The sequence below is a fragment of the Stegostoma tigrinum genome, chromosome 5 (genome assembly GCF_030684315.1).
Source record: "Stegostoma tigrinum isolate sSteTig4 chromosome 5, sSteTig4.hap1, whole genome shotgun sequence".
Classification (NCBI taxonomy): domain Eukaryota; kingdom Metazoa; phylum Chordata; class Chondrichthyes; order Orectolobiformes; family Stegostomatidae; genus Stegostoma; species Stegostoma tigrinum.
This window is the reverse complement of record NC_081358.1, coordinates 86,098,554-86,117,481: the sequence shown is the minus strand read 5'-3', so window position 1 is coordinate 86,117,481 and position 18,928 is coordinate 86,098,554. Positions and strand designations below refer to the sequence as shown.

Genomic DNA, 18,928 nt, shown 5'->3' with positions numbered 1-18,928 from the left:
AGAACTGCTGATGCTTGAGCCAAAAATAACAGTGTGGAGCTGGAGGAACACAGCAGGCCAGGCAGCAGAGAGGAGATGGAAAGTTGATGTTTCAGGTCGGGACCCTTCTTCCGAAACGTCAACTTTCCTGCTCCTCTGATGCTGCCTGGCCTGCTGTGTTCATCCAGATCCACATTGTGTTATCTCTGGAATAGCCAATAATTTCTCTTTCAGGGACTGTGTGGGAGACAGTGTGTTAGGTATCAACTAACTCACTGCACCCACAGGGAGAAAGCTCACTGTATCATATGTTAATCAACTCCAGAGCTGGCAGGTGAGCTTTGCAAGCATTTTGGATATCACAGGGCTCGACAGCAGTGTCCACCGCATGGGGAGCTTCTGGATCCAAAAGATAATTGGTCAAGGCCTACACTTCAGGGAATCAAGACAGTGACAGGATAGATCATTTTCTTTATCGCTAAAGACTAGTTCCCTCACCTGAGCTCCCAATAGTCTCCAGATTAGAACAAATGGATTTCCCCCACCTCCAGTTGAAACTCAACAGGCGATCGGGAAGTGTAAACTGAGGCAGCTGATTAATCACTTCCGGTCCTGGATTGCTGCCAAACTGAGAAAATCGCTGGTGGAAAATCCCTTGCCCTGCCCTTAGTCGATGAGGTGGCAAATTGAGGCTAGAATCTTTTCAGGGCCAACTTGCCCAGAGATTTTCCCTTTTGTCACACCTCTTATCACCTTTGGGAAGGGAAAATTGTGGCCACAGACTCATTAATGAAACTACTATCACTTATTTTAAACGCATTCAGTTCAATAATGTCTATTTTTAGGGAAGAAAATCTGCCATACTTTCCAGTCTGGCCTACTTGTGCCTCAAGCTCTACAGCAATGTCAAGGCGGCGGCTGTAATGTTGCACTGTCCAGTAAGTGGGCTTGCGGCAGTGGGGCATCGGCTGTGGCAGTGTCAGTGCCCAGGGCAGTGACTACTGGCTGAAGTAGGCTTGGAGCCTGGACTCTTGGCAGCGTCTGCGACAGTGTCAGTGCTCACAGCAGGTACTCCTAGCTTCGGTAGGCCCATAGCCTAGGATCTTGGCACTGGCAGTAAGTAACGGGCTGCAGCAGAAGTGGAGCACAAAGTCCTGGCTATGGTAGGCCTGGAGCAGAGACAGTCAGTGCCTGGAGCGGTGACACATTGCAGTGGTGGTGCGGCAGCGGCATACACAGCCAGGGACCCCTTGGGCATCTACATTAGTATCGTCGTTGCTGTACCTAGATTTCTTTCCGAATCCCTGGAGCTGTGTTTGGGACCCCCACTGAGGAAGATGATCTCTATTTAAGTATTTTCTTTTCATTCTTCTTGTAACTCAAAATGGCAACAGACTGTGGTGTTAAAACACTTTTCACTGTATCTCTCTAGATATATGTGACAATAAAGTCATTCATTTAACTGCCCCTTGAAATAGCCTATTAAGCCGATCAATTCAAGGATAATAAGGTACGCACAACAAACCTCTGACATGGGTAAGAGAACCTGTTTTGCCATCATCTCATATAATCCAGAAGTGCACAGGTAGCTCCTGCTCCCTATTTTGGGCATTAGGTACCAAATAAAATGCTGCTGCATGACTGTGTTTCTATGCCACATTGAGCTTTTCGATTCTTCAGTTTGGAGTTCCTTTCCTTATTGTTCAGATGCAAATCATGCAACTTAGGGTAAGTTACAGAAAAGGATTCTAACTAATAAAGAAACCAGATAAGGGGGAGGTGATGGCCTAGTGGTATCGTCACTAGACTATTAATCCAGAAACTCAGCTAGTGTTCTGAGGACCTGGGTTCAAATACCGCTGCAGCAGATGGAAGAATTTGAATTCAATCTTTAAAAAAATCTGGAATTAGGTACCTACTGATAACCATGAAAGCACTGTTTGTTGAAAAAAACCCATCTGGTTCAAAAAGTCAGGGAAAGAAATGTGCCATCCTCACCTAGTCTGGCCTACATGTGACTCTGGACTCACAGCAATGTGGTTCACTCTTACCTGCCTTCTGGGAAATTATGGATGGGCAATAAATGCTGCCTAGCTATCAATGTCCTTATCTCGTGAATGATTTAAAAGAAAGCATGCTTTTTATGGGTCAGACAAGTATATTTAAATATTTAACCAATTATCCCAAATGGTAACCTATTCACCAATCTTTACGTTCCAAGGCAATTAAAATTTGTATGTTTGTAGAATGCACTGTTCTGAACAGGTGCCCCACAAACACAAGATGACAGGACTGGCAGATATGTCAGTAATGAAGAAGCATTTCCTTACCACTGGCTCCACCTCCTTCCCTAATCACCAACTCCAGCTGAATAAGAATGTGCAAAACCTTGAACAAAAACAAAGTTGCTGGAAAAGCTCAGCAGGTCAGGCAGCATCTGTGGAGGAGAAAATAGAGTTAATGTTTTGGTTCCGGTGACCCTTCCTCAGAACCGATGGTGGCTGGGAAAACGTCAGTTTATATGCAGAAAATAGTGAGGTAGATGGGGTAGGGAGTAAATGATAGGATAGAGTCCAAACAGAGAGAGAGAAAGACAGTTGGACAGACAAAGGAGTTGCTAACGATCAGGCTGGGAGGGTGAGTAGTTGTTAATGGGGGCTGTTAGTGACTAACAACAGGGGGTGTGTAATGGCAGGCTATGTGGTAACAAAGCCTGGCGTGTGGGATGGGGGGCTACTGGGACATGGGAGAGTTTAGGCCCTAAAATTATGAGCTCAATATTGAGTCCGGAGGGCTGTAGGGTCCCCAAGTGGAAATGTGTTCATCCAGCCTCACATTGTATTATCTTGGAATTCTCCAGCATCTGCAGTTCCCATTATCTCTGTTGTTCCTCCAGCTTGCGTTGGGCTTCACTGGAACACTGCAACAAGGCAGAGACAGAGATCTTAGTCAAGGAGCAGGGTGCGTTAAAGTGGCAGGCAACAGGTAGGTCAGGGTCTTTTTTGTGAGCAGAACATAGATGTTCTGTGAAGCAGTCACCAAGTCTATGTTTCATTTCCCCTATACAGGAGACCACATTTTGAGCATCGAATGCAGTAGACTAGATTGTGTGAAGTGCAAATGAAGTGTTGCTTCACCTGGAACGTATGTTTGGGCCCTTGGATACTGTGGAGAGAGGAGGTAAATGCGCAGGTGTTACACCTTCACCAGTTACAGGGGATGGTGCTGTATGGCAGTGGGGAGGTGTTGGGAGTGAAGGAAGAATAGACCAGGGAGGTCCATTCCTCGAGAAAATGGTTCCTGCGGAAGGCGGCAAGGGAGGGGAGAGGAATACATGCAAAACCTTAATGTGAGGCTGGATGAACACAGCAGGCCAAGCAGCATCTCAGTGTGCTCCTGAGATGCTGCTTGGCCTGCTGTGTTCATCCAGCCTCACATTTTGTTGTCTTGGCTTCTCCAGCATCTGCAGTTCCCATTATCTCTGCAAAACCTTAATGTCTTGTTTAAATTAGCTGAGCTTCAAAAATACATCTTCTTCCTTACCCATCCTAATTGTTCAATTCCCCTGGCTGGCAACCATTCGTTATTCTAGCATGTGTAAGGCCATTTGTACATTACAAGGGCTGTCTATTTCAGGCTATTCAGAGCAGGAAAATTGTTAAGAACTCAACCCCAAACAAAATAAGCCTCTATGCGACAAGAGGAACACTTCCAGCAACGTCATCTGGACATGCTAATGCCTAAACTCAGGCCTAATCACGTGTGATTATCTGGGCAAGGTATCAGAGAACTCCAGCACAAGATACTACCTTCAACGGAGAGAAGAATAAAAGAAAACAAATGTTGAAGGCAATTTGTATGATTCACTGATATAACACGGTGTGAAGCTGGATGAATATAGCAGGCCAAGCAGCATCACAACAGCAGGAAAGCTTGACGTTTCAGGGTCCCGACCCAAAACGTCAAGCTTTCCTACTCCTCTGATGCTGTTTGGCCTGCTGTGTTCTTCCAGCTTCACACCGTGTTATCTCAGATTCTCCAGCATCAGCAGTTCCTACTATCTCTGTAGGAAGAAGGGTTCCGACCCAAAACGTCAAGCTTTCCTGCTCCTGTGATGCTGCTTGGCCTGCTGTGTTCATCCAGCTTCATACCGTGTTATCTTAGATTCTCCAGTATCGGCAGTTCCTACTATCTTGGTATGGTTGACTTGTTACTTTTCCTAAAGTTGTTGACATAATAGTAAAACTACATTGTCGCTGCATTTGCCAATTGCACACCCAACAACTAAATAAGAAAAAAAACATTCAACTCTGTACCGTGATAGTTCCTTTTCCTGCTGGTCTTCTACTTCGCAGCACAAGAGGTCTGGTCAGTTTTTTGCTGGATACAATCTGTCAAAATAAGTTAACTATAGTGCTCAGTTTCAAACAGAAACAACTACCAGAGGCACAAATGAAGAAATCAGTGAGCAGAAATGCTAATGTTTCGTCACACTTAAATCTGATCAGATTGTGCATTATACAACTGCATAGCCTAAAGAGTGGAATACTACCTCGACTCTGATTTCATTTATTCATGTGTTGCGTTGTTGTGATCAAGGCAGAACATACAAAAATAAATAAGACAAATAAACAAATATGAAAAAAAAGCCTGTGTAATGAAATTGCGAAATGCGTAATGAAAAATGAAACTTCAAAATCCAATGTACAAGTGGGAAATCATTGTAGGAATTGAAAAATTGTCAGCTGTCTTTAGATAGCACACTGTTACTGCACGATGCATCGTTCATCAGAAGTTTCATAATCAAACTAAGTAAAATAACAGAACATGATTTTCTTATTAGTATCAAAAAGCTTTCATCTTTATGCTCCAAGCCTTTTTTGCTACTACATACTGTTATGTTCTTACATATACTGAAAGACGCCTCTCTGAATTTCTTGTGCTGTAACTTGGTTATTATCCTGCTGGAAGTACTTATGTTCCACAAAGAACAGGAAGTGATAGTTCCAGTGTGACAAGATTAAATACGCAATTTCCATTACAAATGTAGATATAGGAATTATAAGGGAAATATTTAAAGCTCAAATTTTAAAACTTTAACTGAAGTGCACTGGATCATTTTGAACCAACTGTCTCCACACTCTAACACTATTTCGTCTGAAGATTACACTTGGTTTTCACTCCACTGTGCAATGTATAAGCAAATTGCTTTGCCAAAAAGTGTTTTGGTAGCTGTAAGACTGACACTGCAATATGCCCTGTACAAAATAATTTCCTGTCAGCATCAACATTACTCTCAAAAAATTACTGTAATTTCATACGACCGCACACAAGCAGAATAAACTGGAATTTCAGAAGTTCTTGTCAGTGATTCCATGCATTTCCAAGGGTGCACAATTGAGGTCCCCACTGAGAATAGAAAGAGGGCTTTAAAAAAGACTATGCCATGTTTGATGAGATGTAACTGGGTTTGTAAAAGCATTCAAGTATCATTAGCTAATGCTAAATACTTCTGCTTGCCTAAAATACATTGCACAAATTTTAAACAATGTCAAATTTCTTCCTTAAGAAAATAAATTCCATTCAATATATGCACAGATTTTAGTCATATTTAAATAGTATTTTAGCTTCTGTGCTAATTCATAACCATTTATCTTCTTTTCTTAAATTTTAAATCAAAAGTGAAGATATTCAGTGCATTTAACTTCCTAGTTTCTAAGAACTCTTGCTTACCCTGCTTGCTGACAACATTGCTCCTATACAACTATAAACTTGGCATGAGGTTGAAATTGCTACTGGTAAAGGAAAGGTCTGTAGATGTTGGTCTGTTTGCCGAGCTGGGAGATTTGATAGCAGAATTTGACAGCAAAATTCCCAGCTTGGCGAACACACCAACATCTACAACCAGCACCTGGGCTACAAATTTTCACTCAAACCCTAAGAGGCATGATCGGCACCACACAGATCACCAGATCATTGCGGAGCAGCTTCCATGGAGAATGCTTAATACTGATCTCAAACGAAAGAAGAGTGAAGTAATTTTTCCCCTATTCATTCTCTCAAACCCCTTCAGAATGTTAAAAGCCTCAACTGAATATTCTCTCAAAATCTGGGCCAAAATTGTGCATATTTTGTTAATTTAAAAGGGCTGTTCAAGCACTGGGGGAAGTCATGGTAACGTAACATACCAGGTTAATGTTCTAGCGACATGGGTTTGATTCCCACCACGACTTACTGTGAAATTTGAACTCAGGAATATGGAATAAAAAGCGAGTTAATACAATCATTGCTAACTGGAAAAACCTATCTAGTTCACTAAAGCTCCTTAGAGAAGTAGATCTTACATAGCCTGGCTTACATTTGAATCCAGACTCTCAGCAACACGGCTAACTTTTAACTGCCCGCTGGGCAATTAAAAATAGGCAATAAATGCTGGTCAAGCCAGCAATGCCCACATCCAATAAACAAATAAACAATGCGCCGAATGTAACAGAGATAACCTAAAGGTTTATATATTGTAATTCAGTGTTGTAAAAAGAAGTGTCCAAAGTACGGCAACAAAATCTTAAAGATTTTATTTGTATTTACCTGTCCCAGAGTACATTCCAGCTCTCCCAAGAAGTCATCATCACTCAAATCAATCGTTCTATTGTCTATATCGTAAATTCCAAACTTCAGTTTCTGGACTTGCTCAAAGCAGTAATCTATCAGGAATTTCTTTGCGAACTTTGGAGACAGGCAGTTGTTAATTCTCTCTGTGCGATCAATCTAGAAAAAGTAGAATTCCCAAATTAAAACCATTGGAGTGAAATGAATCAACAATCACAGCTCCATTGCCAATAGTACATTTTAAACCTAAACTGCAATGTTATCCTGCTCCAAGGCATAAAATTTACACCAGCTCTATTTACACCATTTTAAAATTTATTTTAGAACCAATGAATGATTTCAAACTGAATTATTTTCATAAAGTATCAAATTAGGCTACTAAAAAAGTAAACCACAATCACCTTATACAAGATACAAAAGTCTGGTGGACAATTTACTCTGATCTGAAACGCAATGGAACCAAGGATGACAATAGTGCTTAATGCTGAATTGGAGAAGGGCAAGAAACATTGATGAGAGCTGCTTGTAAGCCACCAAACAGTGAAGAAGCAGGTTATGCATCAAATTTCACAGCACCATTCCTATGAATATGAACGTGAGAATTCCTGCAGGCTTTTACGATCATATCCTATTTGGTATCAAAGACTGGACTTGTGCGTGAACAGTAGTGATGGTGGGAGATTAAAAAAAACTGGCAACAGACAGCCCCTTCAACCTGTTTTTTTTACCTATCGGAGCCGAAGTGTGACATTTGGGGGAAGCGGATAGGATTTTCTTTCATTTGTCTTTTTATTGGCCAAGTGGTTTAATTTAGGAGATATTATTACAGTTGAAGAGCACAGGTAAGAAATTAACTTTTAAAATACTTAACATTCAAATTAACTAACTAACCAGAATAGAGATGGTTATATGTGGGAACTGGTGGATGCCAGCATGAAACATGGTGACCACACCAACAGCAAGAGTTGGCTGCTTGAGGATCTTTGTCTCAGAGTTGATGTGATGGAGTCCAAGCTGTTGACACTGGGATGCATCAAGTAAGGGGAACAGGTACCTGGACACACTGTTTCAGGAGACAGTCACACCCGTTTTAGTAACTGCATCAAATTTGGTCCATTGTCATGGTCAGAGGGTGCGAGTGCCATTGAAGCAGGTAATAGGATCCAAAATTTTGGAGGAGCCTCAGCCAGTGCACTTTTCAAACAGGCATGAGGTTCTTTCTCCTGATGTATATGAAGACACAGACTGCAGAGATGAAAAAACTAACCAGTGCACAGAGTGCCATTCAGGTAGGGGATAAAAAGAGAAATGTGATAGTAATAGGGGTTAGCATAGCTCGGAGAACACATAGGGTTCTCTGTATCAAGTCCTAAAAGCTGTATTGCCCATCTGGTACCGTGGTGACAAAACAGTTCTGTGGAGAAGAACTTGCAGTGAAGAACAACTTCGTTTTCATGGTCCATGTACATATCAATGAAATAAGTACATCTAGATAAGAGGTTCTGCTGATGGATTCTGAACAGCTTGAGGCTAAATAAAAAGCAGATCCACAAAAGGTAATAATCTCAAAATTACTATCTGAACTATGTGCAAATAAATAAGATTAGACAGGTAAATTTATGGCTTAAGGATTGGTGTTAAAGAGACAGGTTCTGAGTCGTGGGACACTGACACCAGTTGTTAAGAAAAGGGAGAGCTGTTCTGTTGGGATGAACCTTATTTGAACTCATGCTAGGGATGTGGAAAGCTGGTTGAAATAATTAATGGGAGGTGTGTGCAATTGAAAGCAAGTTTAAAAGCCAAAAAGAAACAAGACTGCTGAAGTGCAGAACAGCAAAAAGGTGAATGATAATCAAAATGTATCAGGAAGGAGCAGAAAAATTAAAACTGAAGAGTGCAGCATAAACTGACAGCCAGTGTGAGTAAATTACATTAAACTGTCTAAGCAGAAGACTCTTTAGCTGAATGCACACAATATTTGTAACAAGACAGATAAGTTGACAGCATAAATAGAAATAAATGAATATGACATGACAGCTATTTGGAGACATAGGTGCAAGATGAAGAAGGCTGGAAACTTACTATTGAGAGTATTCAACGTTCTGGAAAACTAAACAAAAAGGACAGGGGGTGGACAGCGTTGTTAATAAAGAAGGTTAGCAGTGCAGTGCTGGGTAGTGATGCAGGTGCTTTAGATGCTGATGTGACATCAGTTTAGGTGGAAAAAAGGAACAGCAAAGAAAAGAAATCACTGGTGACAGTCATCTACATGCACCCAAACATCTGCATCGGTGTAGGACAAAGTATAAATTAGGAAATCACAGTGGTGTTTAAAAAGGGTACAACAATTTTCGTAGGTGATTTTAATCTGCAAATTGATTAGAATTGGAGATGGGTAAAATGGATGATGAATTTATGGAATGGTCCACTGATTTCTTTTAACTATTCATAGAAATTACAGGTGCAAGTGAGACCAGTATGCAGTTATTACTTGTTAGTGACATTTTGGTTGCTGATGTTACAGCCCTGGGTTATCAGCATAAAAACTGTATCTTTCAAACTATCTGGGCAATAAAGGAAAAAGAAGGAAAGCAAAATAACATCTATTTATAGCACATTGTCCTATGAAGATATTTTTACTTATGAATGTAGTGAATTTGTGTTGGGTTTTAACATAGTCTTTTCATTGATCGATTTACTTTGGTATTTTTAATATTTGCCACTGGAATCTGCAGAATACTCGTTACTGTATAAGCAAGATCTATAGTTTTGTTTTGGTATTAATAGGAACACAAGACAGATATAGGACATTCAGCCCATCAAGCCTGTTGCACCAGTTTGATCTTGGCCTATCATCTACTTCATTTCCACGCTTCCAGTTTTCCAAATATCTTTTGATGTCTTTAGCATCCAGTAATCTACTGACTTCTGTCTTGAACATGCTCAATGATGGAGCTTCCAGAGACCTCAGTGGCTGACATTTTAGTAGCTAGTTCATAATATCTCAGCAAAAATTTATTCCAGTCAGGAATAAAAGGACTCAACTAGATGATGAGCACCTCTAGGTCCCCCGTAGTTAACAAAGGCAGTCAAAATGAGGGTAGGGTAGCAAAAGCTGGTGGCATTTAATGTTGGAAAGTGAGATGGCACGCACTTTATTCAGAAGAGTAAAAAGGAAGATTATTTTTTAAATGGGCAAAGATTCCAAAAATACAGTGCAAAGGAATCTAGATGACCTTGTGCATTAAATGAAAATGTTAGCATACAAATGAGCAAATAATGAAGGAAGGAAATTTTTTTGGTCTTTATTGCTTCGAGGTTGGAGTTTAAGAATAGAAAAATCTTGTTACAAATGCACAGGTGAGGTTACAGCTCCCTGTACTTTGTACAGTTTTGATCCTCGTATTTAAGAAAACACATATTGGCATTGGAGGCAGTTCATTAGGCTGATTATTGGGATGAAGGGGTTGAGTTACCAAGAATGCTAGACAAGGAAAGAAAGGAAGGAGGATGTAATTGTGAAAGACAAGTTGGTAAATTATATGAGAAAGCATTCATCATCAGCTGAATAGAAGGAAAAATAAAGCATCACTTTTATAAATTTGCTTTCTCATGATGCAAGATTAAACAACTCATCTGATGAAAATTACTTACTTCAACCCACTGATTTCCACCAACATTCATTAGCAGTGCACACAGTGGATCTGATTTGGAAGTGACATCTCTATCCAGTAAGTTCTCACAGCAGACACTCAGTTCAACCTTAGTCACACAATCTGCCATCTGCTGCCCTGCAAAATAAACAGAGTAAAATTACACATAGACAGTGCAACCAGAGTGAATCACTACATTTTCCTCTTTCTTTCTTTGCTGGTTTAATTCCCAAAGCCAAATTTCTGAGCATTTTGTTTAAACAATATGGCTAAGAATCAAAGTGTGGAGCTGGACAGCAGGCCAAGCAGGATCTTAGGAGCACAAAAGCTGACATTTCGGGCCTAGACCCTTCATCAGAAAAGGTTGCTTGGCCTGCTGTGTTCATCCAGCTCCACACATTGTTATCTCGGATTCTTCAGCATCTGCGGTTCCCATTATCTCTGATGGCTAAGAATCATTTACCCAGGATGCTCAATTTTCAAACCAGCACATGACAAAAAGTCATCAGTCTCAAAATCTAACAGCTTCTAGACTGCTGAATATTTGCAACATGCTTCCTTTCTAATACATGAAAGTACTTCATTGTTAAGTTCGGGGTTTTCTACATTATGATTTACACAGTGTCAGGAAAAACAGCATATGAGCCAATTATTTAAACATGTATAGCAAGGAAGTCAATGCTTTTGCAAGGCTCCAGGTGGCAAAACTAAATGAGAACATTCTGTATTAGCAACTCACTCATCTTGTATTTTATTTATATTTTTCATGGAAAATGGGCATCGCTGATAGGATCACCATTTCTTGTCCACATCTAAAAGCCCTACACCTGCTAGACCATTTCAGAGGGCATTTAAGAGTTAGCCACATATTGGGGGTCTACAAGCGTAGCTAGATCATAACAGGAGAAAATGGTAGATTTCTTTTCCAAATGGACATTAGTGAACGAGATAGAGTTTTAAAATAATTGACGTTACAATCATGGCACCATCACAGAGTATTTATACTCCAGATTTAATCAATCAGTGAATTTAAATTCAACCAGCCACTGTAGTGGAACTGAACCGATGTCCTCATAGTATTAGCCTGAACTTCTGGATTACCAGTCCAGTGATGCCATCACTACACCATCATTTTTCCTTTAATCTGGAGTTAAAACAGAAGCAATGAAAACTGGGGTAATATAGATGAAACTAAATGCAATTTTAAAGCACTGCTCCACTTTTATGATTAAGGAACAATTACCATTTGTCTCTATTTATAGGAATATATTTTGTTGCAATCTATATGGGAGAAACCATGAACTAAAATAGCCAAATTTACCAACGACACAAAAATGAGGAAATTGCCAGCATGATTTTACATTTTGTAACTTTACTTTCATACAAACTGGAAACAATGTAAATTTAAAATGAACAGAGAAATGATAGTTCAAAATAAAAAGGTTCATTCACTTCAAATAGCTAATGCAATAAAGGTACGTTTTACACAATCACAAGGTCTAAATCACTCCCCACAGGCATATGGAAATACAAAGCCACATAGTTCCAAGGTATATTGTTCTTCAGATGTAGAATGGGTCAGGAGTCTAAAAGCAGCTTTCATCTTAGTGTTTTTCAAGTAAGAGTATCATCGGAAAAGCACACTTTTATGAACTCTGTCTCCAAAATGATCACAATGGTCTAATGGCGTAGATAGAGAGTTTCTTTACATCCAACCAACTACTGAACACCCAATTCATAATTTGGCCGCTTTTGGTAAACACCCATCTCTCTCATCTCCAATTGTTTACAAAGCTTTCCAGGTTTTAGACCCATTTCCGGCAGCTGGAGCATTGCTTCCTGTTTTCGTCTAACCTCTTCCGCATATAGATCTACATCTTTTCCTTACAGGAATTCTGAACAAACCTCTTTCTGTCTTTGAAGAAAAATCAGAGTTAATGTTTCGGGTCCGGCGACCCTCCCTCAGAACCTGTTCCGCTTTGCGTTAGGAAATCTCTAAGGACTTAAATAAGGGGTACTTTGATTGTGGACAGGAATGGATTTGAGAGCTAGGGGTCTGACTGGGAGAACCTGCACGTAAACTGTTAATCTAGCAGAGATAGTAGGAACTGCCGATGCTGCAGAATCTGAGATAACAAGGTGTAGAACTGGATTAACACAGCAGGCCAAGCAGCATCAGAGGAGCAGGAAAGCTGACGTTTTGGGTCTAGACCTTTCTGAAGAAGGGTCTAGACCCAAAACATCAGCTTTCTTGCTCCTCTGATGCTGCTTGGCCTGCTGTGTTCATCCAGCTCTATACCTTGATGTCTCTGTTAATCTAGCAGCCCCTCTGTCTCTACCACACTCAGTGCTCCCCCAACACTAATAACTAATTCTCTCTCTCCTTCCTGGTATTTTCAATCACCCACTCAGTGTGTTACAATAAACTAAATAATACTATCACTGCACCCACAAGTGTTCCTTCTCTATTCTCCACAATACACATTAATTAGCTCCCTCCCCTTCATACATAATGGGCAGGTGGAAGCACTGTCATAATACAAACAGATAAATTAGTTTCTGGCATTGGCCTCAAAAACTTTGTCACAGTAGTTAAATGATATTAGTTAGCTCTTGCACCTTAGAAGGATTATGCATTTTTAAAACCAATATTGCTTAGCTAAGTTTGCCCTTAGTGATTATTGTCCCTCACGTAAAAGCAATGCAGTATTTTATTTTGATAGCATAGTCATAACTAGTCATCCCTATTAGTGCAACTTTGCAAAAACATAATTTCATACTTTATACATAAGAGAAAGAAAACACTTTAAAATTTGGAAGTCAGGTGTACCACAAGTATGAAACCCTGTGGTTTATAGAATAAGATTATTTAATGTGTAGAAGATCTGTATTTATATATTCATTAAGTTGTTATGGGACAACATGGAGAAATTACTATAACATTTAAAAAAAATACATAAATATATCATAAACCTTGACAAGCTCCAGGCCATTCCAGAGGTCAATTCATTTACTTTTAAGAAACCTTGTTTAATTTTTCATGATAGGATGGCATTACTGACAGTGCCAGTGTCCTGCCTCTAGTGACCCGTGGAATCCCACTCAATTTTGCATGTTGTGTAAAACTTTGTGCGCAGAAATGCAAAGTGTAGTCCGGTACAAGGTCTTTCTTGAATCCTTAAACACTTCACGGAGGAAAATCAGCAAGTTTCCAGAAATTATCTTCAGATGGTCACAAGCAGGTTATTCCATGCTGTATGGGCATGCCAGTTCACTCTACTGTGTTGAGGTTGCTCCTAACATGCTCTTAAATTCACATTACCAGATTGCTCGGTCTGGTGTTGCAAAGGAAAACATACTGCCTAACCAGAAAAATCGCTTGTAGTTAACAAGATATAATTTACTGCATATTAGCAAATAGTTACAGGTTACATTGATGAGATACGTTGTTGCTATGAGGAGAACCAGATGCTAGTTCTAACTCCTTCAAAATCCTTTTCAGTTCTGCCCACAAGTCTGTACAGACATCATGACTGTAGGTGGTGCTTTTGGCACCCCTCAGTAGTATTCCTTTCAGATGCACAAACAGCATCTCCCCCAAGCTATATTTTAATATTATGGGCAACATAATACAATAAATAACGGGGGTAGGAGGACATAGTGGGCTCCTTCTGGCTGCGGCGGAGTTCAGAGACAGAAGTACAGCTAGATTAACAGTTTACCTACTGGTTCTCCCAGTCCATATAAAATTACGTTTACCTCTACTTCACTTCACTTCATGCAGTTCGACCACCTTTGGAATACTGCATACAGTTCTGGTCACCACATTACCAAAAGGATGTGGATGCTTTGGAGAGGGTGCAGAGGAGGTTCACCAGGATGTTGCCTGGTATGGAGGGTGCTAGCTATGAAGAGAGGTTGAGTAGATTAGGATTATTTACATTAGAAAGACGGAGGTTGAGGGGGGACCTTGAGGTCTACAAAATTATGAGAGGTATAGACAGGGTGGATAGCAAGAAGCATTTTCCACCCAGAGTGGGGGACTCAATTACTAGGGATCACTATTTCAAGGTAAGAAGGGAAAAGTTTAAGGGAGAAATGCATGGAAAGTTCTTTACACAGAGGGTCGTGAGTGCCTGGAATGTGTTGCCAGCAGAGGTGGTAGAGGCGGGCATGATAGAGTCATTTAAGTTGTATCTAGACAGATACACGAATGGGCAGGGAGCAGAGGGATACAGATCTTCAGAAAATAGGCGACAGGTTTAGATAGAGGATCTGGATCGGCGCAGGCTTGGAGGGCCGAAGGGCCTGTTCCTGTGCTGTAATTTCTTTGTTCTTTGTCCTTTGTTCTATTTCCTGCAACTCTCTGATTTTATAAATTCAGTTGATCTGGAGCCTCCCCTATTCTCCTGGAACACATTCTCTCTTGTCTTGCAACACTAGTACTTTTCCAGGTTGAAAGCTGTTGTCTTTCATTTTCTTCTTATCAAAGAGGTTGATAGATTCCTTTAAACTGAGGACATTTAATCTCCTGCACTTTTCTTCCTAGAGGACCACTTCCCTGCTGAAACAGCAATTCCTCCCTTGCAGTGTCTTGAATCATAAGGACAATAGCTGGCCATTCTCAGTGGTGACTTCCATGGGAGTTGTGCACACAACATCTTCAGTCAATGTCAGCAGTTCTTCATTGTCAATATGCCTGCAGTTACGCCAGTGGTACAAGACAGATGGGATATGTTCCAGGAGAACAGTGAAAGGTCCAGATCACCTGAACTTATAAAGTCTGAAACTTGCAGAAAAAAGAGTAGTGAGAAATTTAATTTTGTATACACATTCATGTATAATAATGATACAAAATATAGCTTAGGGGAGATGTTGTATGTGGGCCTGAGAGAAGTAAAACTGAGGAGTGCCATAAGTACCACCTACCATCATGATGTCCATGCAGACTGTGGGCAGAAGACAATTTGTGTTTAAGCATGCAAACGTTTTGCTTGAATATGTTGATTAGTTTAGATTCTTTCATTTACCCTCAGTAATTGCATTACTGGTGAAACCATTATGCTTACTTCCTCAAATAGGTGTAATATTCATTGGCAATCATTTTGTTCACTTACAAATAAAAAGGTACACAAGGCCCTGTCCCAGTACTAACTGAAAAAGCTGATGTTGCTTTGTGGGGAAAATAGATTTCATCTAGTTACTGATTTACTGTGGTCCCTGACTAAGTGGGTAAGAAAGCAGATGAAAGAGAAGCCAACTACACAGCAGATACAAGTCACTTGGTACCTTATCACATACCTTGCATTTACTGTTGTTATTATTCACAGTTCCTGTAATCCTATTAAATCATTTAATTTTTTCCATTCAGAACATTAAAGTTACCCCGTGTGCAGTTAATCTAATAATTTGTATTAAAATATAACCTAAATACATAAAGAACAAAAAAAACTCAACCACTTTTCTTCCTAGAACTACTTGTTATTCTGACATGGAAGTGTCTCTAGCCAGGCATTTGCTAGTGATGAGGAAAATAATATTTTACGTAATCGGGATGGAAACAGAAGACATGCCTTCCCCACCATGCTGAATAACATCTTGTAAGAACAATTAGTTAAATTATTAGCATGTCAGCAATTGTCAATTTTCTAAAAATATTGTTAAGTATTTGGAACAGCTTTCAAAACATATTGCAACCCTTGCATTAGCTATCAGTATCAGATGCAATAGAAATCAATCCTGGATATTGCCAATGCACTTAATACACACACAAAAAAACAGATTTCACTAGTTCAAAGACACTGGTAAGTTAATAACTGTCTTTGCTGTGAAAAATGGAGGCAAATAGTGACAGAAAAGTTAAAAACAGCCAGAGTTTTTTTTGGGGATAATGGGAACTGCAGATGCTGGAGAATTCCAAGATAATAAAATGCGAGGCTGGATGAACACAGCAGGCCAAGCAGCATCTCAGGAGCACAAAAGCTGACGTTTCGGGCCTAGACCCTTCATCAGAGGCTCTGATGAAGGGTCTAGGCCCGAAACGTCAGCTTTTGTGCTCCTGAGATGCTGCTTGGCCTGCTGTGTTCATCCAGCCTCACATTTTATTATCTCAGAGTTTTTTTTTAATTGATTAAAAAAGGTACACAAGAGGTTGGGAGTATATAGCGTTCTGATAACAGCTGGGTCCCAAGTACCGATTCTTGCATTATCCCACTAGTCACTGTCATTTGTCACCGCCCACATAGAAAAAGACACATTTATTCACACTTTGTTTCATGTCTGCAACCAACTGTCAAGCCTTGCCAATAGGCCACCTCCAATCCATGTGCTTTAATTATGCACACTGTGGAGTCAAATGTGTCAAAAACAGCAGATAGGTAAAGAAATTTGAGAAGAGACAGTTTATCCCTAATGCAGCGTTAGGCATCGTAACACTGTACAAATTACACAGCTAAATGTTCATGAAAACATGGGAATAGGCTTTTAGAAAATGTACAAAATGCAAATAGCAGTCTTTAGCACAGGTCGTACTGATTCCTATGGGAGTGCAGAATTAGTGGGGGGGGGGGGGGTTGTTCCTGGACAATCGTATGGTTAGAAAATGATGCAAATTTTAATCATAGCAATTATAAAACATTCCAACACCACATGCAGCAACATTTCCATTAAAAATTAGGCAGGGGAGGCATCACCAGGTGTGAGCATGAGAATCCTTGTAAACTCCATAAATCTGTGTTCTTTTATTACTAGATCAATATCTTGAAACTCCCTAACAAATAATTATGGGATCACCAGTGCTATAGACCTGCAACAGCTTAAGGAGCAGATACACAATCACCTCCTCAGGGAAACTGCATAACATCATCAACAATAAATTTGATCTTACCAGTGTTCCGACAAGTCACAAACAAGTATTGATTAAAAAGAGCCAAGGGCAGGAAGCTTTATTGAAACAATGACAGAACATACTATATGGAAAGACTGGGGACAGAAAAGAAACACAGTTAACTTGGTTTGATGCTGACAATGTTGAGTTGCAGCAGTTTTAAATAAATAGAGTTAGGAAATGTGGGGCGAGGTGGAGCAGAGCCAAGTAGATAGTCTGTGAAAGGTAGAAGACAGAAATGATTAAAGGGCAAGGCAAAAAAAAGTTGGCAAGTGGGCAAGTGAAGAATCAGGAGTTGGAAATAGGACGAGGTGTAAGTGGGGGAAAAAGCATATTTCTGCAGATCTGAGTGGGGCAGTCCTCGAGTCCATCTTTAGTGCTCTCCCCTCACATAAGGCAGAAAGTTGGCATATCCGCAGTGTTCAGTTCCTCAAAACTCGTCAGATGAAGTAACTCCATACAGCCTGGTATCCTGTCACCAAGTCACCCTTTATTTACATGTGGAGAGTCCTTGACACTGAGGCAGCTCCCTTAGAGCCAGCTCTCAGAGTGACCAGGATGTCTGACACTCCTGTTCTCATCTGCCAGCCAGGGCTCCCCAACTGAACCAGATTAACAGGCCCAATCAGGGAACTCATTCTATGAGGTCCACCCAGCTAACATCACTGGAATCACTATACAGTCTGCGCAGGAAGACCTGGGTAACGTTCAGGGTTAGGGCATGACACATTTCACACCTTGGCAGGCAAAGACCATTTCCGAAAAACAGCCCACACATTCTCCTGACATTTACCTTCAATACCATCATCAGCATGGCGGAGGGAGAGGTCAATATTGATCAGAAACTTCAGATCAGTTCACAAACGCAACTCAATCAATAATGTCAGTCTCACAACAAGAGCCTTCAGTTGAAAATAAACCACTGGAACTGCACTGCAGAGGTTCAATACAAAGCAACGGGAAGAAGAAACGAAGGCACAGATTTCGCACGAACATGACAATACAAACATACACAGAGAACTTGGTGCTTGAGGTTCAGTTCCAACTCTGACGACGCCCTATAACGTGAGGCGCGTTAATTCTTGTCTCCAGGAACAAATCGCACACTAACAAACAGACGTGAACGACTACCCGAGAAGGAGCCACATCTCTTCATCCTCGTACTGAAATGAGCTTTAGTAGGACTCCGAGAAACGAAAGTATAACATAAGGAGATAACAAGAAGCGCCTCAGCGCGTTTAGGAGGTAATAAAGTTTTTTAATACCACTGAAAGTCGCGCTCATCTCTTACAGCAGCTCGCGCACTAAACCAACCTCTGCCGACACTGGGTTCGATCACACTGCGCATGCCCGAGTGCTAGGCGGCGCTGCAGGAGACGTCAGCCGTGTTGACAGTGTTACAGTGCAGCGCACTAATTGAGACAACGGTGGCACGGCATTTCAATGGGGCATTCAAACCAAAGGTTTCAGTCAGCCCAGAGTCTCGAAGAGGCGCCCGAATGTTGGTGTGGATTAGGCAGATTTCATTGAAAAAATAGACGGAATCCCTAAGTTGCACAACAAATGACTCAAAACAGAAGACATGCAATTAGACTGTTCTGATGTGTTACATGAGCATTAAACAGAGGAGTAAAACGTTTATTTTCTGACACGTGGGGGGTTACTACACATGAATGCATACTTTAAATTAATTCAGTTAACTCTGCTGAAGTGGCTGGGAAAGAACGAAGAAATGAATTACATTATTTTATAGAAAAAATGTGCTCCTGACAATGTATTATAAAGTAACATAAATGTTATG

General features: G+C 40.5%; 1 protein-coding gene across 6 annotated transcripts in view; it reads right to left on the bottom strand.

The window, feature by feature from the left end:
* The window catches only part of LOC125451714 (copine-3-like), a 40,181-nt gene extending 21,715 nt beyond the window's left edge, over positions 1–18,466 (bottom strand). The window contains exons 1-4 of one of the 6 annotated variants that reach the window (XM_048529240.2): positions 18,393–18,466; positions 10,243–10,379; positions 6,568–6,747; positions 4,296–4,370 (exon numbers count right to left, since the gene is read on the bottom strand). In XM_048529240.2, coding sequence (XP_048385197.2) covers positions 4,296–4,370; positions 6,568–6,747; positions 10,243–10,379; positions 18,393–18,411 — 411 coding nt within the window. In that variant the 5' untranslated portion in view covers positions 18,412–18,466. Of the gene's footprint in view, positions 1–4,295; positions 4,371–6,567; positions 6,748–10,242; positions 10,380–17,920; positions 18,102–18,139 lie in introns of those variants that run through there. The other 5 variants (XM_048529244.2, XM_048529242.2, XM_048529241.2 and 2 more) reach the window with 5 other exon arrangements.
* Positions 18,467–18,928: the final 462 nt, after the last annotated feature.